This window comes from Muscardinus avellanarius (assembly GCF_963383645.1).
Source record: "Muscardinus avellanarius genome assembly, chromosome: 16".
Taxonomy (NCBI): Eukaryota; Metazoa; Chordata; class Mammalia; order Rodentia; family Gliridae; genus Muscardinus; species Muscardinus avellanarius.
Window position 1 is genome coordinate 4,396,735 of NC_137802.1, and position 23,774 is coordinate 4,420,508.

Consider the following 23,774-nt stretch of genomic DNA (forward strand, 5'->3'; position numbering starts at 1 on the left):
CTTTGAGGATGGTTCTAATACACCGTGGGAGGAAAATATATTGAAAAATCCCTAGTTATAATACATCGTGGGAGAAAAAGGTATTGAAAGGTCCCTAGTGTTTGTAGATGCAAAGATGATACACCTCGGTGGTCCAAAATATGGAACGCTTCACGAATTTGCGTGTCATCCTTGCGCAGGGGCCATGCTAATCTTCTCTGTATCGTTCCAATTTTAGTATATGTGCTGCCGAAGCGAGCACGAACTGCGGATCAGTGGCTGAGCTATTTAAAGGCCATGGAATTAAATTACTTTACAGTTAGGAGAGTTTTCTTTTGCATTACATTTGCCACTATTTCCTAGCGCATGCCATCAGAAAACATCCGCTCCTGTCGTTTTTAACTTTGACTATTTTTATTATGGCTAAAACTTCTCCGATGTTAATGAATAGGACCTCCCTGCCGGCCGCGGTGTATTGTGGGAGGGATATGCAAAAGAGCCTCCTCCCTTGGCGTCCGGGAACTGGGAACTGGGCCGTCGGGAGCCGGGGCGGGACCTCCGCGGGCGGCCCCGGACATCCCAGGGTGCCCCGCGGGCGCGGCGGCGCTCTGGCCGGTGGGCTCGCTGGTGTCGTAGGCCTCGGTGGAGTCGCGGGCGGAGGCGAAGGCGGCGGCCGTAGGCGGCGGCGGCGGCGGCGGCGGCGGGGACTCGCTTGGGGCGCCCTCGGGCCGCTGGGGCGGCGCGGGCGGCATGTCGGAGCACGCGGCGCCCGCGGCCCCCGGGGCCGGGCCCAACGGTGGGGGCGGCGGCCCGGCCCCCGCGCGCGGCCCGCGCACCCCCAACCTGAACCCCAACCCCCTCATCAACGTGCGCGACCGGCTCTTCCACGCGCTCTTCTTCAAGATGGCTGTCACCTACTCGCGGCTCTTCCCGCCTGCCTTCCGCCGCCTCTTTGAGTTCTTCGTGCTGCTCAAGGTGACTGGCCCCGACCCCCGACCCTTGACCCCGCCCAGGCCCCCACCCTGCACCCCGAGGCCTCACCCGACCCCTGGGGACCCTGCTGCCTGCGACCTCTGACCCCGCGCCCCCTGACAGCGCCGCCCCGGGAGCCAGTGTCCCCCATAGGTGGTCGCTGGCCCCGGCCTCCGCCGCCCCGCCCCTGGCCCCTGAGTCTGCAGCCTGGGCGCATCCTCCGCAGGACCCCCTCCCCTGGGACAGCCCGCCGCCCTGGGGGTGCCCTGGCACTGGACGCCTCCTCCTGGCCAGGGTCTCCCGGGTCCTGGAATCTTGCCTCTGCCCACCGCGCTTCCCCGGGAGTGCGCTGAGGTCACCGAGCTGGGGTAGCAGCAACCTCAGGGCTCCTCAGGGCGCCCTCAGTCGTGAGCCCTGGGGTGGCCTCATCTGACAGCCTCCCCTGGCCGCTGCCTGGGCCCCTTCCTGGGCCGCGCAGGTCCCCAGGGCTCCCCGGGGCGCGGTGGAGACCTCCGTGGAGTCCTGCTTTGGTGACAGGACTGGCCGGCAGCCTGGGTTCTGGGTTTCTGAGCCGTCCGCAGGAGCGACAGGCCTACTGGCTGTCAGGCTCGTTCTCCTGGGCTGCCGGAGCGGGCTGCTTTCTGGGGTTTGGTGGAAAAGAGCCCCAGCTGCCAGCCCCTGGTCTGCAGACAGGCCGGTGGGGCCGGGCGAGGAGTCCTCCCTGTCTTCTCCCGCCCCGCAGCCCCCACACGGGCTCGGCCACCTGAGGAGTTGCCAGAACAGGAATGTGGAGGGCTCCCGGCTCAGGGATCCCCCCGCAGGCTCCCTGGGGTCCTTGGCTATGGCAGGAAACGGGGCCAAGGCTTATCTGGGGTGTGTTTTCTCCTGGGGATGACGGCCTCCGCTTTCTCAGGCCTGGAGCCCCACCCCGGCCTGCCTGGCCCTCCTCCTGCCCCTTGACCCCTGACTCCTGGGAAGAGAGTGGCCAGCCCCAGGAAGGCCACTGTGCTCTGAGGCAAAGTGCTGTCGCTGCAGGCGTGTGGCCCGCGCTCAGCCTCCTGGGAGCGTGGGCCTGTGGCCCCAGCTCTGGTCCTCCACTCCCTTGTTTGACAGGCTGGATGTTTGGCCATCCCTGCCCTTAGGCCTGGCACCATTGCCAGGCAGGTGCCATGTACTGGCGGGCCGCTGCTGAAAGCTACCCCCCTCTTACCGAATGGGGGCCCCAGGGAGGCGCTCGAGCCCCACCATAGGGGGCTGGGCTGTGTGACTTTGGCGGAGCCAGGAGTTGGGCTCATCGTGAACCCCAAGGCCTGGTGGAGTGGACTCAGACTCTGCACCTTTTACTTATTTGTAAAGTGTGAACCAAGGCCAGCTGGTTTGGCCAGCTGGTTTGCAAGGCAGTAGGTTCAGGAAGCTCCGCGCTCTGCCCCCTGCGCGCCCTGCCTGCCCAGCTTCCGCACGCACTCGCGGCAGAGGTGGAGGGCCCGCCCCACCGCTGCTGCCTGTGGGGCTGCGCGGCCGGCCTCAGTGCGTAGACCTGGCGTGTCAGGACCAGGTGCTGGGCCTGCTCGCTGGCTTCCTGCCTGGGCATCCTGGCCCTGGCGGCCAGCGAGCGCCCGCAGGATCAAGGCCTTGGCATTTGGTGCCTGTCATGGGGCAGGCGCCTGTCCCTCTTGAGGCACTCCCCCAGGGCACCAAGAGGATGGGGACCGTGGAGCTCCGGGTCTTCACGCTGAAAGCGGACCTGTGATGCTGTCACTGGAAGGCAGTGGCCAGGTCAGGGAGCAGCCGAGTCTGGGTGGAAGGGAGCCCCGAGGTCCTCTGGAATGCTCTCCTAGCTGGGCCAGCCCTTGGCAAGGAAGGGCCTGGCTGTCGGTTGGTCAGCACGCAGAGATGGACCTGCAGCTTCTGATGTCCCAGTCTGCAGGGAGACAGGCCGCCTGGTCGTCGGGTGGCCTGAGCCCTGTCTGGGGCATCAAGAAGGCTTCCTGGAGGAGGCCCTGGGTGGGGAGCGAGTAGGGCAGGCCGTCCAGGCAGGGCCTGGCTGTGCAGGCTGGGAGCCTGGGACAGGGCACCGGGGCTGAGGGCCTGGGCACGCAGCACCTGTGCAGGGCTAAGGGCGGCCAGGACCAGGAGAGGTGGCCGGGATGGGGCTGGGGCCGCCGCTAGGTCCTGAGAAGGGGGGATCCAGGGACGTGTGATGAGTCTGGCTGGGCATTACCTGCTTGTTGCTGTGTGGCGGGGAAACCGAGGCCTGGGTGGGAGGCGGGGCCCGCTGTACAGGGCAGATTCCTGGGCCCGCTCAGTCAGCAGAGGCAGCCGTGGCGGGCCACTGTGGGGGTTGCTGGCGCGGTACCAGGATGATGGTGGTCCCAGCGTAGAGGCTGGCCCCGCTCGGGCTGTGTCCCTTTTCCCCGAGGAGCTGGTCACGAGAGCCTGTGTTGAGTGTTGGCAGGACGAGTGTCCAGCGGCCCCAGCCCCACCCTCGTGGCCAGTGGCTCCCTCTCGCCTGTGGCCTCGGCAGGTCTGGCCTTCATGCCTCCGTTTCTTCATCTGAAGTTTGCGGGTGGCGAGGAGTGTCCCATGGGGAGTCTCTGGCCCGGAGCACGCCGCGTCGGCATGCTACCTTAGTGACGTGTTGGCTGTCATCTGGTGCCGTCCTTTGACCAAGAGGGCATCCGCCTCACGCCTCTGCCAGACGTCCACGCCTGGAAAACAGAGCACGGCCCCCAGGATTTGTAGAGGGCTTGGCAGACCCTGCCGTCCAGGAGGCTACGCAGAGCGCCCTGGGGGCAGGACCCCGGCCCGCGCCTGCTGCCCCTTCCTAGCACCCAGATGCCACGTGGGGGGCTGCTGCCCCTCGGTGGCCCGCCCCCCGCCTCTGCTTTGGTCTTGGGCACACGCCAGCCTCCACCACTGGGACGCCTTTGGCCCCAGAGGGGGCGATGCTGCTCACAGCTGAGGGGTCTGTTGGGGCTCACTCCAGCTTCAGGCTTGGCTTCATCCAGCACACTCTCCGACCCGCAGCCTCCCGTCCACCTGCACCGCGGCCCTCTCAGGCACTGTGGCCGCTGGGGTGGGGGGTACCTTGCCCCGGTCCTGTGTGCAGTCTGCCCGGGGCTCAGGACATTGTGCTCATGGCCCTGTCCATCGCCAGGGGCAGCCCGCCAGCCTGAGGTGCGGGGTCCCCGTCCGGCATCTCGTGATCCAGGCCGTTGGAGGAGGCCGTCTGGGTGCAGTCGGCTCTTCCCTGGGTCTAGAGGACTCTGTGGGAGCAGTTAGCCGCGCAGGGCCGTTGAGGCCTACGGGAGCCGCACAGGCTTTGACGTGACATGGCGGGTGCTTGGCTGGGTGCACAGGCCCTTCCCCGAGGGCAGCCCGAGGAGGGTCGGGTGGGTGTGGCCTGCCAGGCTCTGCAGGTGGTACGGGCGTGGGTGCTGGAGGCGCCAGGCTATCGGCACCCTGGAAGAGGGGTACTCTGGATGACCCCAGGGAGAAGACTGCCTCTTCTGTGGTGCCAGGGATCGCATCTGGGGTGCTATATCTCTGAACTACACCCCCAGCCCTTTTTAGTTTTCTTTGAAATAGGTTCTCACTAAGTTGTTTGGGGCTGGCCTTGAACCTGGGGTCCTCTGGCTCAGCCTCCACGGGTGGGGGTGGCCCTTGGCCTGGCGCCTCCCTTCACGCCGTGGTCCTCGGCAGCCGCTCCGTACCACAGACGTGAAGGTGTCCTTCGCCTCCACCCACTCTGTGCCGGTCTGACAACCAGAAGTGGCGCAGACGCCACCCAGTCCCCGCGGGGCGCTATCCAGGTCCTAGGACGGGGCCCACACCACAGCACCACAGCTGGGGAGGCGGGCCGGTGTCCGTCCTAGAAGTTGGGCCCACCTCCCACTGGGGGTGTGTTTTGTTTTGGTGTCTCTTGTCAGCAGGGAAGTGGACTTGGTTTTTCCCAAATCACTAAAGTAATTCAACACACTAATGCAGTTTCTTTTTTTTTTCTTTCTTTTTTTTGGGGGGGAGGTACTGGGGATGGAACCCAGGAGCATTCTACCTCCTGGTGACATCCCCATCCCTATTTTTATTCTTTTTATGTGTGTGTGGTACTGAACTCCCAGGCCTATTTTATACTCTATTTGGAAACAGGGTCTCACTGAGTTGCTGAGAGCCTCACTCAGCAGCTGAGGCTGGCTTCGAACCCGTGCCATCCTCCTGTCAGCCTTTTTTTTTTTTTTTTTTTTTTTTTTGGAGTACTGGGGATGGAACCCAGGGGCATTCTTCCTCCAAGCTACACCCCCTGCAGTATTTTTTATTCTTTATTTTGAAACCGGGTCTCACTGAGTTGCAAGGATCTCACTAAGTAGCTGAGGCTGGCCTTGAATCCTGATCCTCCAGTCTCAGCCTCCCAAATGCTGGGATTACAAGTGTGTGCCACCACGCCCGGCTCTTTTGAAACTTAAATTGCAAAAGGGCCTAAGTATCTGACGCTGGACATGAGCCGCAGTCCTCCTATCTCAGCCTCCTGAATGCTAGGATTACAAGCATGCGCCACCACGCCTGCTTTCTTTTTTTATATTTATTATTTATTTATTTATTTATTTTTGTACTAGGGATGAAATCTAGGGGTGTTCTGAGTTTCACCCCAGCCCTATTTTTTATTCTTCATTTTGAAACAAGGTCTAAGTTGTTGGGCTTGCCGTGAACCAGTCCTCCTTTCTCAGCCTCCCAAGTCCTGGGATCACAAGCGTGCGCCACCACGCCTGGCTCTGATGCGGTTTCTTTCTTTTCTTTTCTTTTCTTTTCTTTTCTTTTCTTTTTTTTTTTTTTTTTTTTTTTGCCAGTCTGGAGATTGAACCCAGGGGCATTCAACCTCCAAGCTACACCCCCTGCCCTATTTTTTATTCTTTATCTGGAAACAGGGCCTCACTAAGTAGCTGAGGCTGTCCGCAAACCGCCATCCTCTAGCCTCAGCCTCCCGAATGCTGGGATGACGAGCGTGTGCCACCACACCCGTCCGATGCGGTTTCTAATGCTGGTGCTTTGGGCACTCAGGACTGGATTGTTCTCCGGGCTGGGCCCTGCAGGATGCTGAGCAGCATTCCTGGACCCCACCTGCTCCGGGTGGGGAGCTCCTCCGGGGTCCAGCCACCAGCGTCCCCAGGTGTTGCCCAGTGGGCAGTCACGCTGACCTGGGCGCAGACTCACCCACACTGTGAGTGGCCGCCACCCACTTTGGTAGATGAGGAAGCCACGCTTCCCAGACAGCAGCCTGGCCCTGCCTGTGACGGTCAGCCATGTCCTCGGCAGCTGCCTGGCCCTGGGAGGGCGCAGAGGGCGCCTCGCCAGACAGGGGAGGCTATGTTTAACTGGTGAGGTCAGGGGCTCTGAGGACACAGCAGAGTGGCCCGAGCGCAGCTGCATGGCCCCGGGCCCCCGCCGCCTGCGGCGGGTGGCAGCAGCCAGGCTGCTCTTGCGGGCTGAGCAGGTGACCTGGGGCCTCTCCTGGGCGGGGCTGGGCGGGCAGTTCAGGACCTGGGACAGTGGCATCCCCCAGCCCTGGCGCTCAGCAGTGGGAGGGCACAGGACTTCCCGGCGCCCCTGCCCTGGTGCCCACTGACCGCTGCCCCCAGGCCCTGTTCGTGCTCTTCGTGCTGGCCTACATCCACATCGTCTTCTCCCGCTCGCCCATCAACTGCCTGGAGCACGTGCGTGACCGCTGGCCGCGGGAGGGCGTCCTGCGCGTGGAGGTACGCCACAACTCCAGCCGCGCGCCCGTCTTCCTGCACTTCTGCGACGGCAGCCGCGGCAGCTTCCCTGGCCTGGCTGTGGAGCCCGGCGGCCTGGAGCCCGAGGAGGACGAGGAGGAGCTCACCGTGGACATGTTCACGAACAGCTCGGTGAAGGTGTGGCGCTTGTCGGTCCTGGGGGCTCGCTGGCGCAGGCAGCCACTGCCCGCCCTCCCCAGGGCCTGGGGTTCCTGCTGCCCCGTGGGGAGGCCAGCCGGTTCTGGGGTTTCCGAGAGCAGAGATAGCTGAGAGGAGGCACGCGTGGAGCCCAGCACTTGGGGGGCTGAGACAGGAGGGTGGAGAAGTTCATGCGCAGCCCCGGCCACCAGTGAGACAGCCAGCTAGCCAGACCTTGTTTCAAAGTAAAAGATAAAATAGGGCCGGGCCGGAGCTCAGGTAGAACTTCCCTGAGTTCAGTCTCCAGCACACACAAAAAAGAAAGAGTTGAGAAGGTGCCAGAGCGTGGGCTGAGCTGAGCTGAGCTGAGCAGGAGGCGTCTGTCCACACTGCAGGTGGCTTGGGGCACTGGTGGGGCAGGGGGCAGGTTGGCCCCACGGTGGGGAGACGCCCACCCACTTGAGCGGTGAGGCCTCGCCCAGTCCCCAGGTGGGGCTCAGAGTCACCAGGAGGCAGGCACCCGCGGGCGGGACCCTGGCGGAGGCAGGAGTTCCAGGTTAGCCCTGGTCCTGACATTGGGGGGTGGGCGCCCTGGCCCTCCTGACCCCTGGTCCTGGTCCCCTGCAGTTTGAGCTGGACATTGAGCCCAAGGTCTTCAAGCCGCCCAGTGGCTCCGAGTCCTTGAACGACAGCCAGGAGCTCCCCTTCGCGGAGACGCCCGCCAAAGGTGCTGCCCTGCGGGGTGCGGCTGGCGGGGCGGGGTGCGGGCCGCCCGCCTGGGATGCGGGTGCGGGCTGGCGGGCCTGACTCGGCCCTGTCCGCAGTGTGGTCGCAGGACGAGTACATCGTGGAGTACTCGCTGGAGTACGGCTTCCTGCGGCTGTCTCAGGCCACGCGGCAGCGCCTCAGCATCCCGGTCATGGTGGTCACGCTGGGTGAGCCCCTGCGGCTGCGAGTCTGGGCGGGGGGACCCCGGGCCTGGCAGGCGCGCTGACCCGCCCACCCGCAGACCCCACACGGGACCAGTGCTTCGGGGACCGCTTCAGCCGCCTGCTGTTGGACGAGTTCCTGGGCTATGACGACATCCTCATGTCCAGCGTGAAAGGCCTGGCGGAGAACGAGGAGAACAAGGGTGAGGCTACAGGGGTGAGGCTCTGCGGGCGGGCCGGCGGGCGGGCGGGCGGGCGGGGCCGAGCTCACTGCCGCCCCCCAGGCTTCCTGCGGAACGTGGTGTCGGGCGAGCACTACCGCTTCGTGAGCATGTGGATGGCGCGCACGTCCTACCTGGCGGCCTTCGTCATCATGGTCATCTTCGTGAGTGCCCGGGCGGGCGGGGGTGGGGCCTGCGGGCGCGGCCGCCCTGACCTGCGCCTCCCCGCAGACCCTCAGCGTGTCCATGCTGCTCCGCTACTCCCACCACCAGATCTTCGTGTTCATCGGTGAGTCCCGCCGGCCGCGGGGGGCAGGGCGGGCGCCCCCAGGTCCTCACGGTGCCCGCCTGTGCCCGCAGTGGACCTGCTGCAGATGCTGGAGATGAACGTGGCCATCGCCTTCCCCGCCGCGCCGCTGCTGACCGTCATCCTGGCCCTCGTGGGTGAGCGCCAGCCCGCCCGCCCCGCCCCGCCCCGCCCGCCCCGCCCGCCAACGCGCCTGTCCCCGCAGGGATGGAGGCCATCATGTCGGAGTTCTTCAACGACACCACCACGGCCTTCTACATCATCCTCATCGTGTGGCTGGCCGACCAGTACGACGCCATCTGCTGCCACACCAACACCAGCAAGCGGCACTGGCTAAGGTGGGCGGGGCCTGGGGCGGGCGGGGCCTGGGGCGGGGCCTGGGCGCTTGTCCGGCTCACCGCCCCGCCCGCCCCGCAGGTTCTTCTACCTGTACCACTTCGCCTTCTACGCCTACCACTACCGCTTCAACGGGCAGTACAGCAGCCTGGCCCTGGTCACGTCCTGGCTCTTCATCCAGGTGAGGCGGGCGCTGCCTCCTTCCCGCGGCTCTGGGTGGGCGGCGGCCGCCGGGGCCTCCCGGCTGGGGGGGGGCCTCCTGGCTGGGGGGGGCCTCCCGGCTGGGGGGCATGCTCCTAGGGGGGGCCTCCTGGCTGGGGGGGCCTCCTGGAGGGCCTCCTGGCTGGGGGCCTCCCGGCTGGGGGCATGCTGGCTGGGGGGCCTCTTGGCTGGGGGCATTCTGGCTGGGGGGCATGCTGGCTGGGGGGGCCTCCCGGCTGGGGGCATGCTGGCTGGGGGGCCTCCCTGCTGGGGGCATGCTGGCTGGGGGGCCTCCCGGCTGGGGGCATGCTCCTGAGGGGCCTCCCGGCGGGCGCGCCCTGACCCGCCCCGTGCCCGCAGCACTCCATGATCTACTTCTTCCACCACTACGAGCTGCCGGCCATCCTGCAGCAGGTCCGCATCCAGGAGGTGCTGCTGCAGACGCCGCCGCTGGGCCCCGGCACGCCCACGGCGCTGCCCGACGACCTTAACAACAACGCGGGCGCCACGGCCGCCGGGCCTGCCAGCCAGCCCCTCGCCCTGGGCCCCGGCCCGGCCGTTGCCGGCGGGGGCCCCGGGCCCGCCGCCCTGGGGGCCGTGGCCGCCTCCGTGGCCGCGGCGGCGGGGGGCGACCTGGGCTGGGTGGCAGAGACCGCCGCCCTCATCACGGACGCCTCGTTCCTGTCCGGCCTGAGCGCCTCGCTCCTGGAGCGGCGGCCGGCCGGGCCCCTGAGCCCCGGCGGGGGCTTCCCCCGCTCCCCGGACAGCGCCCCCCCCAGCAACTCCTTGGCTCCTGACAGCGGCGCGCCCAGCCCCGAGCCCCCGGCCCCCGCCGACGCGCCCCCCGAGGATGCGTCCTGAGGCTGCAGCTGAGCGGGGCCTCCCCAGCCGGCGGCCGGTGGAGTGACCTCCTGGAGCCTTGGGGCGAGCGGCGCCCCCGCCCGCAGGTGCCGGGCGGCATCAGGTTTGTGGAGGGGCCGGCGGCCTGTCCTGCTAGTCCGCCGTGTGCGTGGTCCGCGAGGGGCGGCGGCGAGGCGGCGCGGGCGCGGGCGGCGGAGCGAGGTGGCGGCGGGGCGGGCGTCCTCCCGCCCGGCCTGGTGCTCCCCGCAGTGCCTTCCCGGCCGCCGGCCCGCGAGCGAGCGGGAGCGCCCGGCCGGGCGGGAGGCGGAGCTGCGCCGGCCGCGCCGCGGGTCCAGCCCTGCTCAGGGCAGTGGGCAGGTGGCCGCAGCAGTCACTCGGCGCGGAACGCGGAGGAGGCTCATTCCACTCTATTTAATTGCAGTGTACAAAATTGTGTTTGTATATAGAATAAACTGTCTGGACAGCGGCTGGTCTGGCCGGCAGGGCTTCGGTCACTGGGCGGCCTCGGGGTCCGCCCCGCGCTGCAGCAGGCGCAGGGGCCGGCGGCGGGTGCTGCCCCCGAGCTGGGCCAGGAGCTCTCCGCGCCGCAGCAGGGCCTGGCGGAGCCGCTCCCGCACGCCCTCGATGTGCTGCCGCAGCGCCTCCAGCTCGCCCGCCCGAGGCCCGGCCGCGGGCTGCGGGGCGGCCGGGCGTCCATTGGAGCTCAGCCAGGCGGGGCCCTCGCGCGGCCCGGGCTCGGCGTCCGCGTCGGCCGCCGCGGGCTCCAGCAGGAAGCGCACGCGGCGTTGCTGGCCCACGGCGCGGCGGACCCGTTTCCACCGCCCGGGGGCTGCGGGGGTGTCCTGCCGCTGCTCCTCGGGGCCACTGGGGGCGGGACAGAGCTGGGCAGCGCCCCCTTCGGAGGAGATGGCCCGGGAGCCCGAGGAAGGGGAGGGCCCGCCCCGCCCCGCCCCGCCCCGCCCGCCGCTCACCTGGGCTGCGGCTCCAGCGTCTCCCTCGGCCCCTCCGGCCCCCCGGGGTTGAGAGCGCGGTGGATTTTCTAGGGCCGCAGACAGAGCGTGTGGCGCGGGCCGAGGCCATGCGCCGCCCGCCCGCCGCCCGCCGCCCGCCGGCTCACCTGGCTGGTGTGCAGCCAGTACTGCAGCCTGCGGCCCCCGCGGATGCGCGGCAGCACCGCGCGGTAGAAGACGTGCTCGCCCAGCGAGCTGAGCAGGGCGCTGCCCAGGCCCAGGCAGAGCAGCACGAAGAGCCCGGAGAAGTGGTAGATGCCCATCTGAAGGGTCTGCCGGGACACACGACCCCTCACCGCCCCGCCAGGAGGCTGGGGCCCCGGGCCGGGAGGGGCTGGGCCGCGTGGGCACCTGGGGCTGTGCCCGCTGTTGGCGACAGCGCCACGGCTGGAAGTGGTGTCGTGGAGGAGGGCGCGGGAGCTGGGCTTGCGCAGGACACGCAGGAGTCCACAAAAGCAGACCAGTGTGCGTCTCGGGAGTGAGCGGGCGGGGCTCAGAGGCCCCTGCCATCGCCCTCCCTGTGCCCGGGGCCCTGCCTCACCTCTGTGACGGCGAAAACCCGCTTCCCGCAAGGCACCATCTTGTACCACTTGTCGTGAAGCAGGTCGATGAAGCCCGAGGACTTGTAGCGGCTGATGAACTCCGACAGGTTGGACGTCAGCGGCGAGTTCTGGGGCAGCCCGATGCCGTAGCCTAGGGGAGCGCCCGTGGGTGATGCCGCGGCCTAGGGGAGCGCCCGTGGGTGCGCGGCCTGGGGACCCCCCCCCCGCGGGCCGAGACGCGCCAGCCCCTCACCCTCGATGGCGAAGGGCTTGCCCACGGTCAGCAGTTTGCAGTCTGCGTCGATGGAGACCTCGTAGTCCAGGAGGGACTTGTCCATGATGAAGGCGTTGAGCTTGGGGGGGTCGCTCCTGCGGGCGGGGCGGGGCCAGGTGGGCGGGGCCGGCCATGACCAGGCCCCGCCCCCGCCCGGCCGGAGCCTCACGTGAGCATGGCGACGCCGTGGGGCGTGGTGGGCGCGCTGTGGCGCCGCATGTGCGCGTGCATCTCGGGGAAGCTGGCTTTGATGTAGGCCTCCGCGCTGCTCTCCCACACCGTGCCGAAGCGGAAGCCCTGCGACGGGTGGTGCAGCTGCGGGGACAGGTGGCCCGGGCGGTCAGGGTGCCGGGCAGCGTCCAGGGCCGCCCACCCCGGGCCGGGACCCACCTCACCCAGCGTCACGACCACGAGTATCCCAGGGCCTGCCCGGGGTGCACGCCCCTCACGAGACCCTCTGCCTTAAAACGTCCCCTTCCCCTCGGACCTTGCCCAGAACTCCATGCCCATCTACCTCTTCTGCACGGCTGCCCCTTGCCCCGGCCCCCGGGGCTCCCCACCCTGGTAAGGGCCGCTCCGCCCTCCCCCCCCACACCCCACCCCTCTCTCTTCTCTCACACCCCACTACCCCGCCAACTGCGGATCCTGTGGGCTGCACCTGGGCCTGGCCACTGCTGGCACCTGCTGGGCCCCACCCACGCTGGGCCCCCCTGCCTTCCCCATCAACTGGCTCCATCATCCAGCTCCATCCCCAACCCATCAATCACCCACTCCGTCTTTTAGCTTCTTCGCCCATCCCATCATCAGCCTCCACCTCCATCACCTGGCCCCATCTTCAGTCCCCATCATTTGATTCCTTCATCCATACCACTTCCTCTCCATTATCCAGCTCCATCACTGGCTCTGTTGTCCATTCCTGCATCCTCCACTCCATCACCTGCCTCCCTCCTCCAGCCCCATCATCCTCTCTGTCTTCCTCTCCATCACCTGCCTCCCTCCTCCAGCCCCATCATCCTCTGTCTTCCTCTCCATCACCTGCTCCCCCCCCCCCATACAGCTCCATCATCTGGCTCCATCTTCCATCCCAGCATCCTCTTCATCCTTCATCTCAGCACCATCCCTGGACCAGCCCAGATGCCAGCCCACGTGGTCTCTTCTCAAAGGCCACACAGGATGTCTGTGTGAGCCCCTGATGTGCCAGTGAATCTAGCTACTAAAGTCACACCACTGATTCCTGCTGATGGCCAGGGCACCATCAAAAACTCAAGCTGCAAGTCAGGCATGGTGGCCCAGGCTTGTAATCCCAGCATTTGGGAGGCTGGGACAGGAGGATCGCGATTCTCAGACAGCCTCAACTACTTAACGAGGCCCTTTGCAACTCAGTGAGACCCTGTTTTAAAAAGACTAGCGGGGTGTGGTGGCGGACGCTTGTAATTAATCCCAGCACTTCGGAGGCTGAGACAGGAGGATTGTACAGGTTCAAAGCCAGCCTCACCCACTTACTGAGACTGTTTCCAAGTAAAATATAAAATAGGTTTGGGATTGTAGCCTGGAGGTAGAAGGCCCCTGGGTTCCATCCCCAGTACCACAAATAAATAAATAAATATAATAAAAAGACTAAGCCAGGCGTGGTGGCGCACACTTGTAATCCCAGCATTCGGGAAGCTGAGACAGGAGGATCTCAGTTTTGTGGACAGCCTCAGCTACTTAGGCCCTTTGCAGCTCAGTGAGACCCTGTTTCCAAATAAAAAATAATTAAAAAAAATAGGACTAGAGCTGGGCATGGTGGCCCATGCTTGTAATCCCAGCGCTTGGGAGGCTGAGACAGGAGAGTCACACAGGTTCAAAGCCAGCCTCATCTACTTAGTGAGGCTCTCAGCAACTTAGTGAGACCCTGTTTCCAAATAAAGTATAAAATAGGTCTGGGAGTATAGCCTGGAGGTAGAAAGCCCCTGGGTTCCACCCCTAGTACCACCAAAAAAAAAAAAAAAAATAGGACTAGAGGTGTAGCTCGGAAATAGAATGCCCTGGGTTCCATCCCTACTACCAAAAAAGAAAGAAAGAAAGGAAGAAAGAAAAGGTTTGAGGATGCAGCTCTGAGGTAAAATGCCCCTGAATTCTAGTACTGCCCCCCCCAAAAAAAATTCTGTGGGTAAGCTGACATGAGCTTGGGACCGGCTTGGAAATGACACACTTGTGGGGGGCGGGAGCGGCCCGTGAAGCCTGCTGGGACTTGGTGTGGGAACTCACCTTGGGGTCATGAATCCCCGACAGCTCCTCGAAGGTCTTGTCCCCGACCATGACGGCGGCCAGGTTGGCCGTGTAGCTGGACAGCACCAGCAAGCAAAAGATGGCCCAGAGGTTCATGAGGAAGCGCCCGGTGGGGCACTTGGGGGTCTTGCTGGAGACGGTGCGCCCGAAAAGGATGGCATAGCAGAGATTGAGCGCGGAGGAGTAGGAGAACACGGTGTCCCGGTTGCGGCCGCGGGGCGTGAGGCCGTAGGGGCTCCGCCACTCGTACAGGGTGAGGAAGAGCGCCGTGAGGTGCAGGGCGGCGAAGACCCCCACCCACATGGACCAGTGCAGCGGCCACATGAAAGCCCCAATGGGCGAGGCCGTGTCCCGCGCCCGCACCAGGATGCCCAGGCTGGTGGAGAAGAAGGGGCTGGTGAAGTCCACCACCTGCGAGCGGGCCGAGTTGATGCTGAAGCTGGTGACGGCCATGTGGGCCCTGCCGGCCAGCAGGTCGCCCACCAGGCCCGTCCAGTGGCCATCGCGCAGGGCGCCGTACTTGCCGTCACCCACGATGTACAGCTCGAAGTCGAAGGGCGTGTCCTCGGCCAGCCGCTCCAGCAGGTCAATGCAGTAGCCGTAGCAGCATTTCTGCAGGGCCCGGGGCACCGAGCCGTTGGCCAGGGCCGCGAACAGCGCGTCCAAAGCGGCCGAGTCGTTGGTGCCGGGGTCCAGGCACAGCTGTCCCGCTGGGCACTGTCCGTCCTCATCCGACTCGCGGGCAAACACAAACGGGTGTTCTATGAGGGTCACCACACGGAGCTTGGGACGGACCCGGGTGCCCGCGGGGTCCGGCAGCCGCCTGGTGGCACCACCAGGCTCCAAGTCCAGGCGTCCATCCCGCCAGCGGCCCACCGTGGCCCAGGCCGGGGCGCCCAGCGGGTCCCGGCGAAGACTCCACACGTTGAAGGTCCGAGACATGTGCACCTGGGAGGTGCTCGTCACCCACACTGGCCCCGTGAGGCCCTGAAAGGACGTGTTGGCCAAGAACCTGGAGGAGATGTTGGGCGGTCATCAGCAGGAGCCCCCAGAGAGGGCTTACCAAACATCCTTTGTTCAAAAGATGGGGAGATGAGCCGGGCGTGGAGGCGCACGCTTGTCATCCCAGCATTGGGGAGGCTGAGACAGGAGGATTGCGGTTCACGGACAGCCTCAGCTACTTAGGCCCTCTGCAACTCAGTGAGACCCTGTTCCCAAATAACGAATAAAAAATGTCGGGCGTGGTGGCGCACGCTTGTCATCCCAGCATTCAGGAGGCTGAGACCTGGAGGATCGCGGTTTGCGGACAGCCTCGGCTACTTAGGCCCTCCGCAACTCATTGAGACCCTGTTTCAAAATAAAAAATAAAAAATAGGGCTAGGGGTGTAGCTCGGAGGTCGAATTCCCCTGGGTTCCATCCCCAGTACCACAAAAAAGGAAGGAAGGAAGGAAGGAAGGAAGGAAGGACGGACAAAGTAAAGTTGAGGGGGTAGCTCAGAGGTAGAACGCACCTGGGTTCTATCCCCAGTAGAAAGAAGGAAGAAAGGGGGGGGGGAATTAACTAGCACAGATGGCCACCCCAATTACTAGATGGATTTAGGGTGATTTATGAAAACATGTGTAACCAAAGGCACTACAACCCCCCCATCCCCAGCCAGGTGCAGTGGCGCACGCGTATTAGCCCAGCACCTGGGAGGCGGAGACAGGAGGATCACAGGTTCCATCTCCAGTACCGAAAAGTGAATAAATAAATAAAAGATGGGGAGATGGTCAGACACCTCTTTCCAGAGGAGGCTACAGGGAACCTGAAGCTGATGGCTGACCATGTCAGGAACTGCCCAAGGCGGGCAGCTGACTTGTGCCCAGCTGGCCCGAGCCACACTGACCCCAGGACTGAGCCACTGCCAGCACATCTACTCAGCAAAGCTTCCATTGCTCTTTTTGTAGTGCTGGGGATGCTACCCGGAGGCTCTCTACGCCAGAGCTACACCCCAGCCCTTTACATTTTAATTTAAAGCCGGGCATAATGACACACACTTGTAATCCCAGTACTTGGGAGGCTGAGACAGGAGGATCATGGCTTCGCGGCCAGCCTCAGCTACTTAAGGAGACCCTCTTCAACTTAGTGAGACCTTGTTTCAAAATAAAGAGTATAAAATAGGGCTGGGGGAAGCCGGGTGTGGTGGCGCACGCTCGTCATCCCAGCACTTGGGAGGCTGAGACCGGAGGATCGCCGTTCGCGGACAACCTCAGCTACTTAGCGAGGCCCTCTGCAATTCAGTGAGACCCTGTTTCAAAATAAAGAATAAAAAATAGGGCAGGGGGTGTAGCTCGGAGGTCGAATGCCTCTGGGTTCCATCCCCAGACCTGCAAAAAAAAAAAAAAAAAAATAGGGCTGGGGGTGTAACTCAAGGTAGAATGCCCCTGGGTTCAATCCCCAGAACTAAGAGAAAAAATTTAATTTAGTGATTTTTGCTACTGAGGATTGAACCTAGGGATATTCTAGCCTTTACCCCCAATCCTATTTATTTATTTATTTATTTATTTATTGGTACTGGGGATGGAACCCAGGGGCATTCTCCCTCCGAGCTACACCCCCAGCCCTATTTTTTATTCTTTATTTTGAAACAGGGTCTCACTGAGTTGCAGAGGGCCTCACTCAGTAGCTGAGGCTGTCCGCGAACCGCGATCCTCCTGTCTCAGCCTCCTGAATGCGGGGATGACAAGTGTGCGCCACCACGCCCAGCTCCAATATTTTTTCGCGGTACTGGGGATTGAACCCAGGGGCATTCTACTTCCAAGATATGCCCCCAGCCCTATTCTTTATTCTTTCTTTGAAAACAGGGTTGCACTGAGTTGGAAAGGGCCTCACTAAGTAGCTGAGGATGTCCGCGAACCGGGATCTTTCTTGTCTCAGCCTCCTGGATGCTGGGATGATGAGCGTGCCCACCACGCCTAGTTCCTTTTGTAAATTTTTAAAGTTTTTTTTTTTTTGTCTCTGTGTGTAATTCGATTTTTTTTTTTTTTTTGTGGTACTGGGGTTCCTGGAAGCCCTTCTACTCCGGGGCTACACTCCCAGACCTATTTTATACTTTTTATTTGGAAACAGGGTCTTTTAAACCAGCGCAGCTGGCTTCGAACCTGCGCGATCCTCCTGACTCTGCCTCCCAAGCGCGGGGATTACAAGCGTGCTCCTCCTCCTCCTCCTCCTCCTCCTCCTCCTCCTCCTCCTCCTCCTCCTCTTTTTGGACTGGGGATGGAACCTAGGGCAGTGCATTTGCCAGGCAAGGGCTTTGCCACTGAGCTAAATCCCAGCCCAAATTTTGACTTTAAAACAGGGTCTGGAGCCGGGCGTGGTGGCGCACGCTTGTAATCCCCGCGCTTGGGAGGTGGAGACGGGAGGATCGCACTGGTTTAAGAGACCCTGTTTCCAAATAAAAAGTATAAAATAGGCCTGGGAGTGTAGCCCCGAAGTAGAAGGGCTTCCAGGAACCCCAGTACCACCAATAAACAAACAAACAGGGTTTGGGGAAGTTACTGTGGCTGGCTGGCCTCTAATCTGTGATCCTCCTGCCTCAGCCTCCTGAGTTGCTGGAATGATAAACGTACCACTGCGTCTGGCTACAAAACCTCCTATCTTGGTTGGGACCCGGCATACAGGGACCATGGGTAGAGGAGGCTGGATGGGGGCCAGGGTACCCGCAATACCAGCGCCCCCACTCACCTAGCCAAGAAGCGCCCGGGGGACTCGGGCCCCACGGGCTGCGGGTTGTCACAGCTGACCGCAGCTGGCAGGAGGGCACGCTCCGGCTGCACACGGGCCGCGGCGCTCAGCGCCCGGGCCACAAGCCCCACAGCATCATGAACGGCGGCTTCCAGTGGGGGCCGGGCCACCTCGCCCAGGGCCAGCAGCCCAGGCGGCAGGCCGGCCGTGGGCAGTGCCTCGGCGGGCAGCGGCGTGCCCAGCAGCCACCGGGGCCCAGGCGGTGCAGCCTCCAGCACCTGGGGGGCGCGGGTGGCATCGCAGCCCAGGAGGATGGCCGCGGGCACCGGGGGCTCCCCTCCCACTGATGCCCCGAGCGGGGCCAAGCGCTCCTGCAGCCCGGCCCCCCGGGAGTCCGGCCGACTGAGGTCCAGAACGATCTTTGGCGCCCGGCCAGCCCGGCTGGTCCAGAGGGCCACCAGGCCGGCCGGATCCCGGACCCTGCAGAGCGCCAGCCCGACGTCCTCCCAGGAGTGCGCCCGCAGCACGGAAACCAGAACCTCCAGCAGCGTCTCCAGGGAAAAGGCCCAGTCCATTTGTAAGTGGAACGGGGTCTGGGGAAGGAGAACATCGTTAGGAATGGTGACCGCCATGTCCCGGACACCCCTCCAACACCCTAGGGGGTGTTTAAAGAAGATAGGCGCCGGGCGTGGCGGCGCACGCTTGTCATCCCCGCGCTTGGGAGGCGGGGACAGGAGGTTCGCGCTGGTTCGAAGCCAGCCTCGCTGGCTTAAGAGACCCTGTTTCCAAATAAAAATATAAAAAAGAAATAGGTCTGGGAGTGTAGCCTGGAGGTAGAAGGGCTTCCAGGAACCCCAGTACCACACACACACAAAAAATGAAGATAGGCACTGGGAGGCTGAGACAGGAGGCTTGGGTGGGTTTGAGGCCAGCCTCAGCTACTTAGTGAGGCCCTTTGGAACTCAGTGAGACCCTGTTTCCAAATAAAGAATAAAAAATAGGGCTGGGGGTGTAGATCGGAGGTAGAATGCCCCTGGGTTCCATCCCCAGTACCGCAAAAGTAAATAAAATCAATAAGACAAGTCAGCCAGGCACGATGGGCGTGCCTGTTAATCCCATGACTTGGGAGGATGACAGGAGAGAAACGGCAGGTTTTCAAGGCCAGCTTCAGAAAATTAGTGAGACCCTTGTGTGTGTGTGTGTGTGTGTGTGTGTGTGTGTGTGTGTGTGTGGTACTAGGGGTGGAACCCAGAGGCTTTCTATCTCCGGGCTACACTCCCAGACCTATTTTGTATTTTATTGGGAAACAGGGTCTCACTAAGTTGCCGAGAGCCTCACTAAGTAGCCGAGGCTGGCTTCGAACCTGCGCGATCCTCCTGTCTCAGCTTCCGGAGCGTGGGGATGACAAGCGTGCGCCACCACGCCCAACTGTGAAACTCTTTAATTCCTTCTTTCTTTCTTTCTTTCTATCTTTCTTTCCTTCTTTCTTTCTTTTTGTGGTCTTGGGGATGGAACCCAAGGGCACTCTACCTCCGGGCTTTGCCCCCAGCCCTGTTTTTTTTTTTTTTTTAATTCTTTATTTTGAAACAAGGTCTCACTGAGCAGCTGAGGTGGTCTGGGCACCGCGATGCTCCTGTCTCAGCCTCCCGAATGCTGCGATTACAAGCGTGCGCCACCGCCCGGCCGCCCTAAGTTCTCCGGGCTCAGCACGTTGGAGCCAGGACAGCCTTTCCAGGCATCTGCAGTGAGCAGGGCGTTCGCTGAATGGGCAGGGACCCCAAACCCACCGCCCAGCCGGAAGCAAGTGGGTGCAGTTCCGGGCGGCGGCAGCAGAGGGCGCCGCAGGCCTGGGTTTGGGTCCTGCATCTCCCACCAGGCCTGGGTGGGGCGAGCGCTGGGGGCTCGGGCTGGCACCTGGGTAGCTGGTTAGTGACCTGCCTCCAGGGCCAGGCTCTGCCTCCCCGCGGGGACGGAAGGTCCAGCGTGGGTTTGTTAGGAGGGAAGAGTCCGGGGTTTGGGGCACGGCCCTGCTACACCCGCGCCATCTCGAGCTGGGGGGCCCCTAGTTATCAGGAAGCACCCAGCTCCCCGCTCTGAATCTGGGTTTGGGGTGTGGGATTAAGAAGAGAAAAACTAAGCCAGGCTCGGTGGCTGGCGCACGCTTGTCACCCTAGCATTCGGGAGGCTGAGACAGGAGCAATTTGAGGACAGCCTCAGCTACTTAGTGAGGTCCTTTGCAACTCAGTGCAACCCTGTTTCAAAATAAAGAATAAATAAGCCGGGCGAGGTGGCGCAAGCTTGTCGGCATTCTAGAGGCTGAGACCTGAGGATGGTGGTTCAAGGACAGCCTCAGCTGCTTAGTGAGGTCCCTTGCAACTCAGTGAGACCCTGTTTCAAAATAAAGAATAAAAGATAGTGCTAGTGGTGGGGCTCGGAGGTAGGCTGCCCCTGGATTCCATCCTCAGTACCACAATAAATACATAAAGAAAAAATAGGGCTGGGGGTGTAGCTCGGAGGTAGAAATGCCCCTGGGTTCCATCCACAGTAGTGGAGGGAGGGAGGGAGGGATGGAGGGAGGGAGGGAGAGACAGAGAGCGCGAGCGAGCGTGGGCGCTTCGGCGGGCACTCAGCAGAGGTGGGATTACCGGTTCCCCTGCAGACCCCAAGGGTACCGGGAGGCTGTGCGGCTGGGGTCTCTGGGAGGGACGGAGAGGGTCCTGGAAGGAGGGAGGTCTGGACCTGCACACCCCAAAACTGCACACCGTGGTCGTGAAGAGGAAGACCCTTATGCCCTCCCAGTCTGGGGTGGCCCTCGGATGGGGAGTGGTACCCAAGCAGCGGGCGGGTCTTGGCGCCAACGGGCTAGGGGGTCCCCATCATCTCCAGCATCCTGGAGCCCGGCGCCCCGCGGGGATCCGGTGCACCCAGGCGGGTCCCGCGCCCCGGGGCGGATGGAGCCCGGCCAACGGCTAGGGGGTCCCCAGCATCTCCAGCATCCTGGAGCCCGGCGCCCCGCGGGGATCCGGGGCACCCAGGCGGGTCCCGCGCCCCGGGGCGGATGGAGCCCGGCCAACGGCTAGGGGGTCCCCATCATCTCCAGCATCCTGGAGCCCGGCGCCCCGCGGGGATCCGGCGCCCCGGGGCGGATGGAGCCGGGTCCCTGCGCTCGGGGCAGCCCGGGCTTGGGCGTGCGGGTCTTGGGCCGTACCGGGGCTCCGAGGGGGGCGCGCGCCTCGCGCCGCAGCAGGCTGAGCACGGGGGTCTCGGCGGCGGCCGCCAGGAAGTGCAGCTGCAGCAGCTCGGGCCGCGCGTCGGGGAAGGCCAGCACGGCCGCCGCGCCCGGGGGCGCCAGCGCGGCGCACAGCGCCCGGGCCAGCGAGGCGGGGTCGCGCGCGGGGGGCGCGGCGGCCGCCAGCTGCAGGCTGAGGTTGCGGGGCAGCGCGGCGCGGGCCAGGGCGGCGCGGGCGCGGGCGCGGGCGGCGGGCGCGCGGGGCAGCAGGGCGGCCAGGCGCAGCGAGCCCCCCGGGCGGGCCGGCGCCCCGCAGGGCTGCGGGTGGCCGCGCGCGCCCCGGGCCCCCAGCGCCAGCGCCAGGCCGAGCCGCAGCCACAGCGCCGCCCGGAGCTCCATGGCCCAGTGGCGAGCCCGGGGCGGCCGGAGGGGAGGAGTGGGAGCTGCCCGGGGTGCGGAGGGACACCCGGCGGGGAGGGCGCCGGACAGCCGGACAGCCACGCCCCCTCCGCTCTGCCGATGAGGGCGCCGCCCCGGAGGAATCTGGGCCCTGACTTTGGCCCCTACATCCATCCCATCCATCCCCCCTCGTGTTCTCCAGCATCCCAACCCTCCCCGGACTCCCAGCCTGTCCGGTGCCCATTGCCCAGACGGGGAAACTGAGGCCCAACAAGGGGTTAGGTTTCTCCCACTCTTCCAGGGAGCGGTCTCTATGCAGACCACCCCCAGTGGGTTTTATTTTTGTTTGTTTTTGTTTTGTTTTGCAGCACAGGAGGATTGAACTCGGGCATTCTACCTCTGAGCTACACCCTCAGCTCCATTTTTAAAATTATTTATTTATTTCGGGGGTACTGGGAATGGAACCCAGGGCCCTCTATCTCCGAGCTACACCTCCAGCCCTATCTTTTTTATTCTTTATTTATTCTTTCTTTATTTTTTATTTTATTATTTTGTGTGTGTGGGGGGTCTGGGGATGGAACTCAGAGGCATTTGACCTCTGAGCTACACCCTCTGCCCTATTTTTTTTTTTTTTTTTACTCTTTATTTTGAAACAGGGTCTCACTAAGTTGCGAAGGGCCTCACTAAGTAGCTGAGGCTGTCCTCGAACCCTGATCCCCTGGTCTCAGCCTCCCGAATGCTGGGATGGCAAGCGTGCGCCACCGCGCCCGGCTTCATTCTTCATTTTGAAACAGGGTCTCACTGAGTTGCAGAGGGCCTCACAAGTAGCTGAGGCTGGCGGCGAACCTGCGATCCTCCTGTCTCAGCCTCCCAAGTGCTGGGGTTACAGCCACGCGCCACCACGCCCGCATCCCAGTGGGTTTTAACGTTCTGTGCACCCTGAGCAAACCCGGGGGAGGGGGTTGGATACAGGATGGAAAACTCCAGGGTAGATGTCTCCTGCCCTCGGGCCCTGGGCAGGCAGCTTGGACCACAGAATTCTTCTCCGGTCTTCAAAATCCAAATATATATATATCCCACTCTGCAAAACATGCCCAACTTGTCCTCCGGAAACTTGCAGGATCATCGCCCCCACCCACGAAACCTCCATCCCAGACTCTCATCCCTTCTGGTCATGAGTGCCTGTATTTAGTGGCCATCTCGCTGACCCAGCTCTGGGAGGGCAGAGGGGGCGGGTCTGACTCGGTTGCGCCTCTGTCTCCAGGGCTTGCATACAGTAGGCACTCCAGAACCGGTGGGCGCCTGAGCCACCGCTCAGACAAGGACACCTGGCCCACCGTCGCCCTCCTCCAGGGTCACAGAACCTTCCATAGCTCCCAGTTGTCTACCAACTTGGGAGATTCTGATAATGGCCCTGGGGTCCCTTGGGGGGTCTTGGCTCCCGGCGGGCGCCGGGCGAGCCAGGCTGACGGACTTCCCCTGGGCCCCCGGAACCCTGGAGTTCTCTTTCCCTTCCTCCTGGGTGGGGGAGGGTGGCGAGAGCCCGGGCTGGGGAAAGCTGGGCATTTCCCAAGAGCCCTCGGGGCGGCCGCGTCTGCAGGGACCGTCCAGTGCTAATGAATGCATCTATACTTGACTTTCCCCCCCCCCCACACACAAAATCTCATCTCCTTCTGGAGCCAATACATGGAGGGAGGGAGGAAAAAAACGCCATTAAGTGAATGAGAATGCGAAATGCCAGCCAGCAAAATGGATTAAATTTTGAGCTGACTAATGAGGCGTGGGCGGTTTAGTTCCAGGGGGACTTCATCCAGCCGCCTGGCCAGGGGTCCCAGGAGCGGGATGGGGTCTCCCAGGGTCCCACATTCTGGGTCCTGCCTCTCCCAAGGCCAGCCCAGCCCCTGGTCACCACTGTCAGACCGGGGATTCCACTCACTCCCAAGGACCCCGGGGCCACACCCCTCCCATGGTGCCTGGTCAGTGTCCACGGGGCCATCAGGACGGAGCAGGAGTTCTCAGAAGGAGTAGTGGGTTCTGGGTTGGAAACTCCACCAGCGGACACTCAGTGGGTCAGTCAACAAACACTTCATAAGCTTGCCCTTCCTTCTTTCCTCCCTTCCTTCCTTCCTTCTTCCTTTCTTTTTCTTTTTTTTTTTTTTTGCGGTACTAGGGATGGAACTTAGGGTCATTTTACCTCTGAGACACACCCCCAGCCCCAGTTTTTATTCTCTATTTTGAAACAGGGTCTCACTGAGTTGCAAAGGGCCTCACTAAGTTTCTGAGGCTGTCCGCGAACCGCGATCCTCCTGTCTCAGCCTCCCAAGTCCTGGGATTACATGCGTGCGCCACCACGCCCGGCTGCATGCACGTTTTTGACATGGCCGAAGCCGAGGTGAGGCCGTGGCTTCTCGGGGCTCAGGGCAGGCAGGCCCAAGGCTGCTGAAGCCCCGGGCAGGGAGGTCGAGGCCCAGGGCAGAGGAGCATGTCCAAGGACCTGTTGTGAACGCTCTGAAACGGAGCGAGGTCTACTGGTGCGCACCTGGCGTACCTCCTGCACCCCTGCGTGTCCGGGGCTCTTTGCTGGTCCCCGGAAGACCCCTTCTCTTTGCATTCTGA

The 23,774-nt window shown here is 63.3% G+C and overlaps 2 protein-coding genes across 2 annotated transcripts; one reads left to right on the top strand and one right to left on the bottom strand.

The window, feature by feature from the left end:
• Positions 1-729: 729 nt before the first annotated feature.
• TMEM259 (transmembrane protein 259) lies at positions 730-9,709 on the top strand (the record flags this gene model as incomplete). The annotated part of the gene is made up of 11 exons (XM_080713922.1): positions 730-954; positions 6,582-6,854; positions 7,482-7,581; positions 7,679-7,789; positions 7,864-7,986; positions 8,068-8,168; positions 8,236-8,293; positions 8,365-8,448; positions 8,517-8,649; positions 8,729-8,828; positions 9,209-9,709. The coding sequence occupies 11 exons, from the start codon at positions 730-732 to the stop codon at positions 9,707-9,709; spliced, it is 1,809 nt and encodes a 602-aa protein (XP_080570048.1).
• Positions 9,710-10,200: 491 nt separating this feature from the next.
• On the bottom strand, positions 10,201-21,158 carry GRIN3B (glutamate ionotropic receptor NMDA type subunit 3B; the record flags this gene model as incomplete). The annotated part of the gene is made up of 9 exons (XM_080713923.1): positions 10,201-10,573; positions 10,681-10,748; positions 10,827-10,991; positions 11,261-11,412; positions 11,515-11,630; positions 11,705-11,850; positions 13,786-14,818; positions 17,531-18,123; positions 20,739-21,158. The coding sequence occupies 9 exons, from the start codon at positions 21,156-21,158 to the stop codon at positions 10,201-10,203; spliced, it is 3,066 nt and encodes a 1,021-aa protein (XP_080570049.1).
• Positions 21,159-23,774: the final 2,616 nt, after the last annotated feature.